General features: G+C 42.7%; 1 protein-coding gene across 6 annotated transcripts in view; it reads right to left on the reverse strand.

Moving 5' to 3' along the window:
- The window catches only part of Tnrc6c (trinucleotide repeat containing adaptor 6C), a 117,717-nt gene that overhangs the window by 69,208 nt on the left and 32,518 nt on the right, over positions 1 to 15,991 (reverse strand). For all 6 annotated transcript variants that reach the window (XM_041635645.1, XM_041635644.1, XM_041635643.1 and 3 more), the window contains exons 2-3: positions 3,217 to 3,316; positions 2,191 to 2,212 (exon numbers count right to left, since the gene is read on the reverse strand). In XM_041635645.1, coding sequence (XP_041491579.1) covers positions 2,191 to 2,212; positions 3,217 to 3,279 — 85 coding nt within the window. In that variant the 5' untranslated portion in view covers positions 3,280 to 3,316. The remainder of the gene's footprint in view (positions 1 to 2,190; positions 2,213 to 3,216; positions 3,317 to 15,991) is intronic.

The raw sequence follows: 15,991 nt of genomic DNA on the forward strand, positions 1-15,991 counted from the left end.
CATTAGAAAACAATCTAGGTTGGAGAGATGACTTGGTGAGTAAGAGCACTGGCTGCTCTTTCAGAGGAAATGGGCAAGTTCCCAGCACCCACACGGCAGCTCACAACCACTCTCCAATTCCAAGGGACCCAAGTACCCTCTTCTGCTTCCACAAGTGCCAGGCACACATATGGAGCATATGTAAACATGCAGGCAATATAATCATACATTTAAAATAGAAATAATTAATTGACTAAAAAGAAAATTATGGAGAAGTACTTTAGATTGTTTTATTTATAAGAACACAAACAACTGTTTTTTTAAATTTTATTTCTTATATTTTATTTTTAAGCATTTTCTTTGTTATTTATTATATATACAGTATTCTGTCTGCATGTACACCTGCAGGCCAGAAGAGGGCATCAGATCTCATTACAGATGGTTGTGAGCCACCATGTGGTTTCTGGGAATTGAACAGGAGAACAGTCAGTGATCTTAACCTCTGAGCCATCTCTCCAGCCCCAAACAACTGTTTTTTAGGACAAACCCAAAGGGTAGTTGGCCCAGCCATTCAGAAGAGATAACAGAGCCCAGCTGTCAGCCACTCGCCAGCACAGTAACACAAAGCAGGGATCCCATACAAGGGACAGCACAGTTAGTTCAGTCTTTACACAGTTGTGAGCAGTCAATGTTGGGAAGTAAACAATTAATAAATGACAATGGAAACATATTACAAAAATGGCTTTTTAAAAGTGTGTGTGGGGGGGAGTGAAAGATACAGAAAGAGTTCTATAAATGACGGCTAAGAACCACTGTTTTATCTGAAATCATAAATTCAAATACAGCCACAGCCAAGCCTTTTGGACCCTTCTGAAAATATTCTAACAGAGCAGAAATGTCCTTGTACCCCTGCTGCTTCTGATATTCATGTAACAGTGAATGCATCTCTTGATGCAACTCTAGGAACAGGGTGCAAGGACTAACGCACAGGGTGGGAAGCGCTAGCACCAGTTATTGCCTTTACTACAGTACAATGAAGAACTCAGGTCCTGTTTAGTTATGAAGTAAATTCAAGTAAGATCATACATATAATTTTAACTTTGAAAATTACAAGATACCAACTAGAAGTGAAGTATTGGTATAGACTACAGCTGAGAGAATTCTTATAAAGCCCTTACAATGCCAGCAAGTGTACATGTGCAACTGCATCTCGTCCAAGGGAAGACAGAAAAACTGAGGCACCAGTGAAGTGCAGCATCCCTTCACTGACATCAGTTACGCTCTAAGGATAGGCCCCATTCTGTGTCAGTGCATCTGTCTTTACAACAACTTGACGAGGCAAGAACAATCCATCATTTTTCTCATTTTAAAGATGCAATACCTGAAGCTTAAAGAAGTACACTGTCATGGCTGGAACAGAGTTGGTCTCTGTGACCCATGAGTGTCCCTACTGTGTCAGGTATGAAGTGGAGGGCTTGGGGGTACAGCTTCCCTGAGCTCATTCTGAACCTCCAGCATACCAAGCATGTCTGAGCCACACTGAGAATTGCCTGTGTTTCTACCAACACTGTTAAGATAAATAGGCAAGTAAGCTCTGGAAAGAAGCCTCTTAACTATCAGCAAGAAAGAAACAGACTAAGTCTACAAGGGAATAGCTGGCAGTAAGGAAGTTCAAGCTTTAAAAAAAATTAGCTTTCTCTGGGTCTTATTCTAAATGAATCATCTTCCTGAATTCATTCCTTATTTGGTGGAAACCAAAAGGAAATTTAAAAGTGTTGTTGAAAACACAGGTATTTTCTAAGCAGTTTTATATTAACCTAATGTCAATGAAATGTAGCTATATAAAACCAGCTATAAATGAAGAGCTTCAAAATGTATAATAAAGGTAGAATCAAAGACAAACTTAGATCCTTTGTTTTAAAGTCACCTTCTGTGGTTTAGGTTTGAAAGCACTAGCTCTTGCAGAGGATCTAGGTTTAATTCTCAACACCCACATGGTGGCTTACAACCATCCCAGTCCTAGAGGCTCCAAGGCCCTCTTCTAGGCTCTGGGGGCACTACATACACTTGGTGCACAGATACATATGCAGGCAAAATATCTGTCTATAAACATAAAATAAATTTTACAAAAGTCACCTTGTTGCAAAGTTTGGTACTTCTATAAAAAGTATCCCCCTCCCAAAATATATATATTACAACCAAACAACTTACCTTTGGTTTTTTGATCAGCAGCCTGAAAAAAAAAAATCAGAAATGCTTTAGAAATGATTGTGTGGAATGCACATATTGATGACAGTTAATTAAGAAGACTTTCATTTTAGGCTTTTCTCTTCCAGTTTCTTTGAGACACGGAGCCGTGACTATCCTAGAACTCACTGTGTTGAGCAGGCTTGCCTCAAACTCAAGGCACATTACTTAAGTGAAAACAAAGATGGGTGGTATAATTTGGTATACATGGAATGAAACAGAAATATGACTATAAGGTTTAATAAGGTTTAAAGAACTCTAAAAGACAGATTTTTAATTATGTATGTATATTTGTGTACATATGCGCACCTAGATGTGTGTGACCTTGCATGTGAGTGCATGTGCCCAAAGGGTCCAGAAAAGGGTACTGGATCCCTGGAACTGGAGTTACAGTAGGTGGCTGGAAACCTCTCAATGTGGGTGGCTATGAATGAACTTGGGTTCTCTGGAAAAGCAGCAAACATTTTTAACTATTGAGACATCTCTCTAGACTGGTTTGTAGAACTTTTTATTTTAACATTTATAAATAGGATTTATAAAGAATATTTACCAAAACTTCAAAAATTATTTCTAGCTTTTCTAATGCTGTCAGTTTCATGACCCCTTCCTGATGTTTTAGTTGGAGCTGCTCTGGGCTGAAGCCTCTTTCAGAAGGCATGAGCATTCTTGACACATCAACTATACAGCCCCTGGAAACAAGACTCTGGTGCGTCTGACTCTTTTAGAAAAGACATTGTGCAGCAGTCACCCTAAACTCACTTCACTAGCCAAGTAGCTATTATTTACTAATTATAGATTTAGCATATTGCTTTAAAACAGTAATAGAATCAAGTGTGGTCACGAGACAGTTATGCTAATGCAGATGCGACACACATGACTGCAAGGGCATGGAGGAAGGAATTCTAGAAATCAAGTGCGGTCACAAGATAGCTTCAATAATGCAGACGTGACACACAACCGCAAGGGCACAGAGGACGGAATTCTGCAAACCTTTTTCTGAGCACCTTCTTTCTTTTTCTTGTCTTCCTGCTTTTTCTTTTTCTTTTCTTCCATCAAACGTTCCTCTTCTCGTGTTTCCTGTTCTTTTACCCTATTAAATATTTAAAAAATGGTATTAGTATGACAACTGATTTAAAAACCTATTAAAACATGAAAAAGCAACCAGGACGGGCGACACAGGACTATTTGGGAAGCTGAGGCAGGAGAATCACAACTGGCCCACAGGGTAAGTCTGAGTCTGATCTGTGAGTGGGAGGGTGCTAAACTGTACAAAAGGACTTGCTTGCTTTGTCTGCGAGAGGCCCTGGGTCTGAGACTCAACACTGGGTAGAGGATAGGGATAGTATCAGTACACAAAGTCTTGGGCTAGACATATACAGAATGGAGTCACTCTGAGAGGATGTCAGAAATGGAGGTTCACCCAGGACTACAGCAATTGCCCTGCCTTTTTTTTTTTTTTTTAAATAAAAAGTATCTCAGCTGTCTAGTTTGTTTGGTCCACATTTGTGGAGAAGCAGACTAGTGCTGAGCATTGTGTGAGAAATATGGAAGAAGGTACACCCTCCATCAGGCTAGTGCTTTTCAAAGTATTGTCTCAACCGACTGTCATCACCTGATTTTAAGTCAGAAATGGAGGATCACCCAGTACTATAGCAATTGCCCTGATTTTTTAAAAAAAATTGTTTTTATTGAGCTATACATTTTTATCCACTCCCTTCCCTTCTACCCCTCTCCTGTGACCACCACACTCCCAATTTACTCAGGAGATCTTGTCTTTTTCTCCTTCCTATGTAGATTCACATATGGCTGTCTTAGGGGTCCTCTTTGTTGTCTAGGGTCAGCGACTATAGGTTGGTTTTCTTTTATGTCTAAAAGCCACTTGTGAGTAAGTACATATTATATTTTCTTTCTGGGTCTGGGTTACCTCACTCAATGTTTTTCTCTAGATACAACCATTGGCCTGCAAATTTAAAAATATTAATTTTTGTCACTGTGTAGTACTCCATTGTGTAAATGTACCACATTTTTCTTATCCATTCTACAGTTGAGAGGCATCTAGGTGTTTCCAGGTTCTGGCTATTACAAATAATGCTGCTATGAACAAGGTTGAGCACATGTCATTATGGTATGATTAAGCATCTGATGGAGAAAGGTCATTGGCTAATAAAGAAACTGCCTTGGCCCATTTGATAGGCCAGCCTTTAGTTGGGTGGAGTAAACAGAACAGAAGGCTGGGAGGAAGAGAAAGTGAGCTCAGACTCGATAGCTCTCCACTCTGGAGCAGATGCGATGAAGCTCCGACCCAAGATGGACGTAGGCTAGAATCTCCCTGGTAAATCACCACCTCGTGGTGCTACACACATTAATAGAAATGGGCCAAGCAGTGTTTATATGAATACAGTTTGTGTGTTGTTATTTCGGGGTATAAGCTAGCCAGGCGGCCAGGAGCAGGGTGGCAGGAATGAAGCCCGCAGCTCCTTCTGCAGAAAGCATCATTTGGACATGCACCCAAAAGTGGTATTGCTGGGTCTTGAGGTAGGTTGTTTCCTAAGTTTCTGAGAAATTGTCATACTGAAATCCAAAGTGGTTGTACAAGTCTGCACTTCCACCAGCAATGGAGAAATATTCCCCTTATCCCAAATCCTCTCCAGTATAAGTTGTCATCAGTATTCTTGATCTTGGCCATTCTGACAGGTGTAAGAGGGAATCTCGAAGTTGTTTTGATTTGCAATTCTCTGATGGCTAAGGATGCTGAGCATTTCCTTAACTGTCTTTCAGCTATTAAAGATTCCTCTGTTGAGAGTTTTCTGTTTAGGTCAGTACCCCATTTTTTATTGGATTATTTGTTCTTTTGATGTCAAGTTTCTTGAGTTCTTTTTATATTTTGGAGATCAGTCCTCTGTCCGATGTAGGATTGGTGAAGATCTTTTCCCATTCTATAGGTTTTGTCTTGCTGACCAATAAAGTGGCCCTATTAACAGAAGCACTGGGCTCTAGACCTGCTGCACTGATGATACCCACCCAATCCATACACCTAACCATCAACAAGTCCAGGACTCCTTTCCATGGATATGTAAGCAACTAACTGATGACTGGCTGGTTGTGACTGGCTTGGGTCTTGCAAGTGCTCCAGTTAAAATACAAGAAGCCTGGAAGTGCTTCCTGCTGTTCAGCTCATCAAATCTACTGCTCAGTGCATGTGCCAGCATGTGGGGCTCCCTTCTAAACCAGATCTTCTTCTGTGGATACTCTATCAGCTTAGGGGCCACATCACTTTCTATAGTTAATTCTTTCACTATGTGGTCGTGGCTGGCCTGAAATTCATTATATAGATCAGACTGGCTTCAAACTCAGAGATCCCCCCTGCCTCTGCCTCCTGAGTGCTGGAATTAAAGGCATGTGTCACCATGCTCAGTTTACAGCTAATCCTTTTATCATGGTTTATTCCTTGAATAAAACACACCCATTTATACCACTGTGAGGTTTCTATATCACTATTGGACCTACACTAATACAGGTGTCAGGCACAGTTAACAGATAAATAGGAGGAATAATGTGCCCAAAAGTCTCAGTCAACCATCGTTTACCCATGCATAGACGTTGCTTTGTATTGAATAATTTTGCATTTTTAAATTTATCAATGTATTTTATGTAACTACATATAAAAAATTTTCAACCTAGAGGCAGATTGTTCATGACAAAATACTATCGCAATAAAATTGATATGGTGGGAATATCTCTCAATATTCTGTTTTCAAAACAGTGATTCCTCAGTCTTTGAATTCCAGTCAGAATTAACTCAGAAAGCTTAAAAACATCCAAAACCAAGACTGCTGCTACTCATCTGGATGGAATCTTTGTGGGCAGGACTCTGGCATCAGCATATGTAAAGCTTTCAGATGATTCCAGAAGCTCTACATATTATGAACCTTGAAAAATGACTATTCGTTGACCTTAGAGATACTCTCCAGGGATGTTTTCATGGTAAAAGTTGTGTTCACACTAAGTCATTCTCCTAAGCATGACCAGGTATGCTCCAACCATGCAGCTTCAGCCACACATCTAGAAGAAAATAAAAATCATGCCAAGGGCAGGTAGGAGTCTGTGTTAGAGAGGTATTCAACAGAAGGAGGAATAAAGGATTTCTGCTTAATTTTATTCATCTGCAAATTAATTAAGGCCAGCTACTCTTCAGACCAGGTAAGCGTTCCCCCTTTACTGCTCCTGTTTACATGACAAAGCACCCCAGAAGCAACCACTTCTTCCCCCAACTCCTACTATATAGCTGCTGGGTTTTTTTTTCATTAATTAAAAAAAAAAATCGACTGATGTGGGAGTGTCATAGATCAATCTGTTGATTTCATTGGTTAAGCAATAAAGAAACTGCATGGCCCTGATAGGTTAAAACATAGGTGGGAGGAGTAAACAGAACAGAATGCTGGGAGGAAGAGGAAGTGAGCTCAGAGAGACGCCATGCTCCCAGATGCGATAGCTCTGCTCTCTGAGGCAGACGCATGAAGCTCAGACCCAGGATGGACTAGGCTAGAATCTTTCCCGGTAAGACTGATGCCACACAGATTATTAGAGATGAGTTGACCGGGATATGAGAATTAGCCTGTAAGGGCTAGAGTTAATGGGCCAAGCAGTGTTTAAAAGAATACAGTGTCCGTGTAATTATTTCGGGGCATAAGCTAGCCAGGCAGCCGGGGTGCTGGGGACGCAGCCCCGCCGCTCCTATTACAACAATCGACAATCTAACCACATTTTTATTTTGTAACCTAAGACATGCCCACTCCTCTCCTGTGTGTTAACGGTGTCATCTCAGAAGCAATGGGCGCTGAAAGTTTCTTGGAAATTCTTAGGAATGCTCTTGCTGGGACTGGGAGCATAGTTTTGCCTTAGCACATCTATGGCTCTGGGTTCAATCCCCAGGTCATCACCCTCCCGTAAAAAGAAAGTGGCTGCAGCTGTAGCTGGTGGGATAAGGGTGTGCACCTGCAAATCCCGAAATTGAGGCCAGTCTCAAACAGCCAAAACAACCCTGAACCAAACCAAAAGATTCACCATGTGCTTACTTTTTATTTTTGGTGAGCCTAGCCTTTAGTGGCTGAGCCATCTCTCCAGCCCATGTGCTTCTCTTTAAAAGTAATAAATGAGATGTATTTACTATTCCTTTTCTTCTGTGTTACTTAATGATCTATTCCAGTCAGTGCGGGGCTTGGTTTTTTCTTGCTGTTTTGGTAATGATGGATGGGGCCTGTCTAAGTGTTACAGCTCTGAGGGAGGAGGCTTTCCCAGTAAGGATGCTACAATTCTGAAGGGAAAGGTATCCTGATAGTCAGGAGCCAAGGAATACCACAAAGTCATGCACAAACCTCACACAAGAGATTTATTGGGAGAGACACAGAGGGAGCAGCAAAGAACTGAGCAGGGGGCAGACTTTACATAGAGTTTCAGTGTGTGTGTGTATTGGTGAGTTTTCTTCAAGCATGTGAATGCAGCCAAGAAGCACATGGAGGTCACTTTTTTACTTTTTGTGGAACCTTTTCCTCCACTTTTGAGGCAGGATCTCACTGTGTTGTCCCCCTGCCCTGGCTGGCTTGAATTTACTATGTAGATTAGACCAGTCTTTAACTCAGAGTGATCCACCTACTCCTGCCTCTCAACTACTGGGATTAAAGATGTGCACTGCCATGCTCAGTGGATTATACAGAGATACACAACTGGTCAAAATGCAGAGAACACTGACAGTGGAGTGCCCATTCCAATGGACACCCCTGCGATGCTGCAACCCCCACCCTGAAGCTCAGAGAACATCATGGAAGAGGAAGCAGCCCAGGACCCCTGCAGATAGATACCACTGCATAGACATGACAGGGCCAATGCGCCATGCACTCTCAACTACATGATACCCTAAACATGCCAACGTGAACAGGGGAAACTACATAAGGTCCTACCCCTAGATGAAGGGCTACAGGTTGTCAATGATGCTAAGAGAAGAAGAATCAGTTTCCTTTATGGACAAGCTCCCACATAGATTGTCCAATCCCAAGAAGTCAGCCCTGGACATCTGTTAATACCAACAATGCTAAATGGACTCAGCAGATTGCATATACATGTGTGTATATATACCCGAATATACACACATAACATGAATATGTATGTAATAATAATAATAAAGAGGAGGTTGTGAATTTGGGAGGGAGGGAGTATGGGAGAAGTTAGAGGAAGGGGTAGCATGAGAGTAATGTAGATGCGGTACTCATATATGACATTCTCAAAAAAACCTAACACATTAAGGCAGAAAGACTTGCAGGTCAATTTGCTCTCAAATAAGTGACATATTCTGTATCATTTTTTTTAATAAAAAGGCTTAGTAGTGATATTATTCCCAATGCCATATGGTTAGCATGTTTCCTCTTTTGGTGCACTCCCCCCTCCTGGCCTCTACTTTCTGTCTTTGTGAATTTGACCATATAACTAGCTTATACAGCTGTGATTCTAACTCCTATGATGTCAGCAATGCTGACTACACTCCGTTAGGCTACTGGCATTTGTAAAAGTGTCTCTTTAAGAAAGGGTGCATGGTGGCGCACTCCTTTAATCCTAGCACTCAGGAGGCAGATGGTTTTCTGTGAGTTCTAGGCCAGCCTAGTCTATATAGTGAGTTTCAGGACAGCCAGAGCTACATAGTGGGACCGTGTGTGTGTGTGTGTGTGTGTGTGTGTGTGTAGCGGGGAGAGGGGTACTGGAGAGATGGCTCAGCAGTTAAGAGCACTGACTGTTCTTACAACGGCCCAGGTGTGATTCCCAGCACTAACTCATAACTGCCTATAACTCCAGTCCCAGAGAATCTGACACCTTCCTCTGTCCTCTGCAGTTACTGCATGCACACAGTGCATGGACATATACACAGGCAAACACCTATATATGTAAAATAAAAATAAAGAAAATTTAAAAAAAGAAAAAAGGGCATGTAGAGGTGAACCTCTAGAAACTGCATTAGCTTCCTTTCTGTTAGACTGATGGCCTGGCTGGTCTAATATGTTAAGTTGAGAATTGATTAGAAGGCACCCTGCTGCTGCATCTCAGTACAGTCCTGGGCAGAATCCTTTTTAGGTCACATGCTTTTTTTCTGCAGATACATATGTGTCTCTTACATCTGAGTTCAGAAACTTCAGAAACTTCTATATACTCTCAGTGGGTTTTGTGCTCACTATTCATGCTTAGCATTTGGCAGATGGATGTTTTCAAGTTAGGTAAATCTGTTTCAGCTCTTTATTTTGTGTGTGTGTGTGTGTGTGTGTGTGTGTGTGTGTGTTGCTGCAGATAAGAATCTAGGTCCTAAACCAGGAGCATTGGTGTACACCTTTAATCCCAGCAGACTCAGAGGCAGCTGGAGGAGGATCTTTGTGAGTTCAAGGCCAGTCCGGTCTACACAGTGAGTTCCAAGACAACCAGAATTACATAATGAGACCCTGTTTCAAAAATTTAAAACAAACAAATGAAAAATCCAGGTCCTGGCATGCTGAGCAAGTACTCCATAGTCAAACTACATGGCCAGACCTTGGTTACTAAGATAAGGTCTTGTGTATAGTCTTAGTCAGCCTGGAACTTGCAATCTTACTGTCTCAGCATCTTGAGTGCTGAATTACAGACAAGCTCTGTGCTGGCTTCCTGAAAATATCTTCCTTTGGTTTTCTTCTTTTTTTCTGAGAATGGATCACATTATATAATTCAAGCTGGCATGAGTTTTGCCATTATCCTTCCTCAGCCTCCTCTATGTTGAGGAACACACTTGTACACCACAATACCTATCTGTCCTTCAGCTTTCTAAAGAGCATACTGAAACTTTCAGATGGTCTTGGATTGACCATGTGTAATTTTCCTTTTTAAGAAGTTATTTTCTAAACCGGGTGGTGGTGGCGCACGCCTTTAATCCCAACACTTGGGAAGCAGAGGCAGGCGATCTCTGTGGATCTGAGGTCAACCTGGTCTACAAAACGTGTCAGTTATACAGAGAAACCCTGTCTAGAATCAAGTTATTTTCTACTAGTGTGCGTGTGTGCATGAGTGCATGCATGTGTGTTTGGCTCTCTTAGGTCCTCCAAATCTATGGATACTTAAACATTTAGGTAACTTTCCCCTTTCTTGAATGCTTCATTCCCAACACCTTGTCATTGTTTTGCATATGCAAACCTGTTCTGTTCCAGCTGCAGGTAGGAAGGCTGTCTCCATTTCCTACAAAATCACACTTCTCTGCTAGACTGAGGAGCTTTGTGTGCATGAATAGATGAGATTGATTTTATTGTGGATTCTGACCTTAGAAACATCAGTCAAGGAGCTGGCTGTTGTGCTAGAACAGCCTCAAATGCCAATCATATTATTCCCTCCTGGTTACCACACCTTTGATCTAGTATTAGGTACAAGAACTTAGCTGCCCAGAACTGCCCCACTGCTGGAGTTGTCCCAGACTATCTTGTACCCTGACTTTAACTTCCTATCCTTATTCCTATTTTTGTTGTGTCCATTCTTACTGAAACTTCTATTTTCTGACTCTTCCACGTCCTTCCAAGCTGTTGTCATTACTTGCCTTCCTTAAGAGACTAAAGTCTCAGGACCATCTTATATATTCCTTAATCTAGTATCACAAGAATGGCATGACCAATGAAAAACATGTTACTAGTTCAGGAAGGCAACAGACTAAGGAAGGAGGGACTGATCATGTAACATGCAGTTCTGGCCTGGAAATACAGCCATAAGTAAGGCACTGCACACACTCAAGGACACACATCTAAATGACTCTTGTACATCACTGTCATCAGTACTGCTCCCTGCCTGACAGTCAGGTCTACAGAACAGCCAGGGAACTCTGTGGCGGTTTTAAAACAGCTTCCTGTCTTCTGTTAGTGCCCTGGTGGTAGCCCTCTCTGTCTCTATGGCCCCAAGAAAAATCTAGAACCATCTAAAATTTACCAAGGACAAAATCTTCCATGAGCACATATTCTTTTCCGATATGATCAAGTAATAATTAGTAAGTTACTATCTCTCTTGTGGAGTTAGTAATATTATAAATTTGAATTTGGGGAGCTTCTGGACCTATGGGACAGTTCTGTAAAAGGCTAGTACGTACTGATTAAACAGGGAGTGGATCAGTGTTTTTTAAAATGTTCTGATGTGTGTGTAGCTCATGTCTGTGTGTGCAGGTGTACATGGCAAATTGCACATGTGTGCATCCTTTCTGGAGGCTGATGAAGGGGTCTTCCTCAATTTCTCCGTTTTCTATTTTGAACCTGGAGCTCACTAGGTTTTGCTAGTCTGACAATCCAGCTTGCTCTTCCTCCAGTAATTTTCTGTTGCCACCTCCTGTGTTGGAATTACAAAGCAGTGCGCGCGTGCGCGCGCGCGCGCACACACACACACACACACACACACACACACAGAGCCAGCTTCACGGTCCTAGAACATTAATTTATTTTATAGCTAGAAACTTACTATGTAACCTAGGCTAGTAGGGAAATTGCTATGGAGACCAGGTTAGCCTCGAATTAGATCACATGTAGCCTGCTTCTACCTCACTAGTGCTAAGTTAAAGGCATGAACCACTCTGCTTAGCTTCATTTGGAGATGGAGGTGCCTTTGTTTCTGATCTCACTGACCTACCTTAACTCACTGTTTTACTCTGTCTGTATCCTCCACTCTGCTGTGTATTTATTTCCACCACCTCCAAACAGTCCATGCCAACTACCAAGTCTCCATCCATCTGAGTTTTACAAAGGATTTAATAGTTTTGTAAAACTGGGACCCTGCTACACATTCCATTTTGCATCCTTCTTGTCCTATTGTATACCTATGATGAAAGAATTCCCCACCCCAGTTGACAATCAAACCCACTCCTTAGTGGCTCCTTACCATACTGTAGTGTGACTGCTGTCATAATGCACTCAATCGTTCCTCCACTCATATACGTTCACTTGATTTTCAGCTTACTGTTACTGCAAAGGAAACCTTGTTCCCCTGCCCAGTTTCTCTTAGGGAAAACAGCATTGCTCTGATTGGCAGGTGCAGCTTCTGTTTCTGTAGTGGGAACTAGGTAAGGAGGAAATGTGATACAGGGCTCTAAGGCTGGCGCCAGGCTGGACATGAAGTATCTGTGAGACAAACAGTGGATGGTGGGATCATGGGGATAGCTTTGGCTTGAGCTAAGAGCTAAGGCATTTAGGAGGCAGAGGCAAGTAGATCTGTGAGTTTGAGGCCAGCCTGGACTACAGAGCGAGTTCCAGGATAGGCCCCAAAGCTACAGAGAAACCCTGTCTCGAAAAACCAAAAGAGTCTGGGATTTCAGTACATATGTTTCCTTTCTTCTTAAACCATCTAACAGTCATGAGATTGGAGGGTGCAGCAGTTAGAAGGGAGGGAAGGAAGAGTTTCTTTTCAAGGCGCTATGGCCACATGTCAGCTGTCTGAAACCACATTTCCCCAGAGAAACAAGTTTGTTTGTTTTTTTTAATTTATTTATTATGTATGCAGTGTTCTGCCAGCATGTATCCCTGCAGGCCAGAAGAGGGCACCAGATCTCATTACAGATGGTTGTGAGCCATCTGGAAATTGAACTCAGGACCTCTGGGAGAGCAGCCAGTGCTCTTAACCTCTGAGCCATCTCTCCATCCTGAGAAACAATGTTTTAAAAAACAAAAGAAATTATGTAGCTGGGAACTCAGCTATTCAATGTAAAACCAATCCAGACAGGAAATGCTCCAGATTTCTTGACTTTTGTTAATTGATTATTCCCTGTATTTATAAAGTAGGAGTCAATAAAAAGACCGGGGTTCGTGTTTCCTCTGGGGGTTAGCTACCCTGAAACCTAAACCATTCCTCATCCTGAGTTTCTTCTACACACATGAACCCACATCCTGGGGTTAGTCTGGCTAGAAAGTTCACTTCATCAAAGCATTATCTATCTCATTCAATTCACTATGTAAGTGAGAAAGGGTACATCATCGTTTAGAAATCTGGGTAGCTGGGTGGTGAGAGGACGTGATGGAACACAGATGACAGGTAGACCTCTGAGTTTGAGGCCAGTCTGGTCTATAAAGGGAGTTCCAAGACAGCCAGGGTTACACAGAGAAACTCTGTCTTGAAAACCAAAAATTAAAAAAAAAAAAAAATTGGCTAATTCAGGAAGAATTTCTTTGCAGTGTTTAGGTTAGAAGGGGCTGGTAAATGTTATCAAACAAACTAAAAAGAGAAGAGGGGAGGAAATGGCATCTTGTCCAGACTAAATTCAACTTCTGTTACCTGCTGTGCTCAGGAAGCCTGTGCTCGACTCTGAGGGCTGTATGAGAGAATGGGTCAAGACAGTCAAAGATCTCGAGAGGGAAAATCTGACTGGAAAGGCCCAGCAGGGCCTGAGTAACACTGAGTACTTGATAGACTTTCCATAGTCCTGGGAGCGAGAGCCATAGGATTGGGTTCCATGGAAATGTCCAGTCACTAACACAGAGTATGGACACAGTGCTTGGACCCATGCACTAAATGATTCTGAAGGACAGGACCAGAAGGCGAGGATCTCTAAGGATCAAAGGGTAACAAGGTGACAGACTCTCTTCCTCTTGAGTGTGAGAGGAACAACCTGTGATTTGCTTCTAACCATCAGAGTACAGCAAAGATCTATGTCACTTCCCTCCCTCCCTATGGACAGAAGCCTGGTTCTAGCAGACTGTCTGAAGTCTCCCTCTTGACCGGGGCTTTGAAGACACAGCTCACTGTTAATCTCACTGCTACAAGGACTTACTTGACTTTTGTCAACTCTGGCCTGAGGAAGCCTTCAGGGGAAACCCAGCCCTGCCTTAACTACTTCTAACCCTCAGAAGCTGTGAAACACTAAATGGGTATTGCTGTAAGCTACAACATCCATAAACTTGTTAGCCAGCATAAGAAAGTAATACAATAAGTAAGAACATCTGAGGCTGACCAAGAAAGCAAGCAAGTCCACAACAGACTCTCTTTTTGCTGATTTACCAGACAAAGACTAAGAAAATACAAAACACAAATAGAGAGGAGCAAGCACAACTATGTGGACTCCCCAAAGAGGAGCTAAAATTTAGGAACTCAACCTGGCTGGAGGTAACTTTCTCATCTCTCTTCTCTCACATTCTGACCAGGGTACAGGTTGCCTCAGAGTTGTGCTGTGGTAGGGGCAGCCAGGCAGCTCAAGTGGACAGAGCCCCTAACCCCACTCTCCACCCCCACCCCCCGTTTCCTCAGCGGAAGAGAAGAAAGAAAGGAGCTAGCTGGGATGGAATAATGCCAGGGAGGAGTCAGCTAGGAAAGGGATTCTCCCCGTTCTGGTACTAGCTGTCACAGCCTGGGCTTACTGCTGGCTCCACTGTCACAGTGGACACAGACAGCACAATCAGGCTGTGAGAAGTGCAGTGCAAGGTCAACACCCTCTCAATCTCACACCCATTCCCCAGTGCCCCAGGTAGTGAGTGAATGGAGGCCTGGAGTCTGTGCGCACAGAGTGTAATGTCAACTATGGTCTGGACCCAACTGTGACCTTTACTTTGGAATGTGGAGAACAGTCAAGAGATCTGAGCAGTAGCCTTCAGCTTTCCAAAGGAACCCTGGATTACTGCCATTTGATGCTAAAATGGGCTTCAGCTCCAAGATTCAGTTGTTAAGATTTACTCCTATGGGACACTTGCTCAACTATGTTCATAGCAGCTTTATTTGTAATAGTCAGAACCTGGAAACACCCTAGATGCCCCTCAACTGAAGTATGGATAAAGATAAATGTAAATGTGGCACATTTACACAATGGAGTATTACTGTGCTGTTAAAAACAATAGTATCAGGAAATTTGAAGGCAAATGTTGAGGGAGGTCCTTCTGCTCCTCCAGCCAATAGCCACTGAAATACCAGCCCATTGGGGTGTGGTCTCTCTCCCTTTAAAAAAGTGACCACTTCCCTTCTCTCTCTCTCTCTCTTACTTCCTGCTCTGCTTCAGGCGACTAGACTCCCTTTCTGGTTGTGCAGAGGGCTGTTGTCTGGGATGATGATCTGTAAGTTTTTTTCCCCTTTAAATAAATAACCATTCTATTAATCATAATTCTAAACTGGTGTGGGATTGTTTTTGACTTATGCCTTCACCTTCAGGCAAATGGATAGAACTAGAAAAAAAAAATTCATCCTGAATGAGGTAACCCAAGCCCAGGAAGGTAAACATGGTATGTTCTCACTCACAAGTGGATATTAACTGTAGAGTAAAGAATAGACATGCTACAGTTCACAGACCCAGAGAGGCTAGGTAACAAGGAGGACTGCGGGGGGTGGGGGGCGGCACATGGATCTGTTTGGGAAGGGGAAATAGAAGAGATCTCTCCTAGTTGGATTGGGGGCAGGTGGGTATAGGAACTTGAGGGATCAGGTTAGGGACAGAGGGGCAGAATGCTGAGTGAGATGGCTGGAAAGGGGGGTTTTATGGGGTTGGGTAGAAGCCTGATGCAAGGGAACCATCTATGAGTCTACAAGGATAGCCCCAGCTAAGAAAGACTCTTGGCAGCAATGAATGCATAGCCTGAACTGGTCATCTCCTATGATCAGATTGGTGACTACACAGGGTGTCATCAGAGAGCCTTCATCCAGTGACTGATGGAGGCAGATTCAGAGACCCATGGCCAAACACTGGGTTGAACTCAGGGAGTCTTGCTGAGGAGAGAGAGGAAGGATTGTAGGAGCTGACGGAGGAGGGTGTCAGGGATAT

Source organism: Microtus oregoni, unplaced genomic scaffold, assembly GCF_018167655.1.
Source record: "Microtus oregoni isolate MIOR12 unplaced genomic scaffold, Mior012 000048F_ref0000485, whole genome shotgun sequence".
NCBI lineage: Eukaryota > Metazoa > Chordata > Mammalia > Rodentia > Cricetidae > Microtus > Microtus oregoni.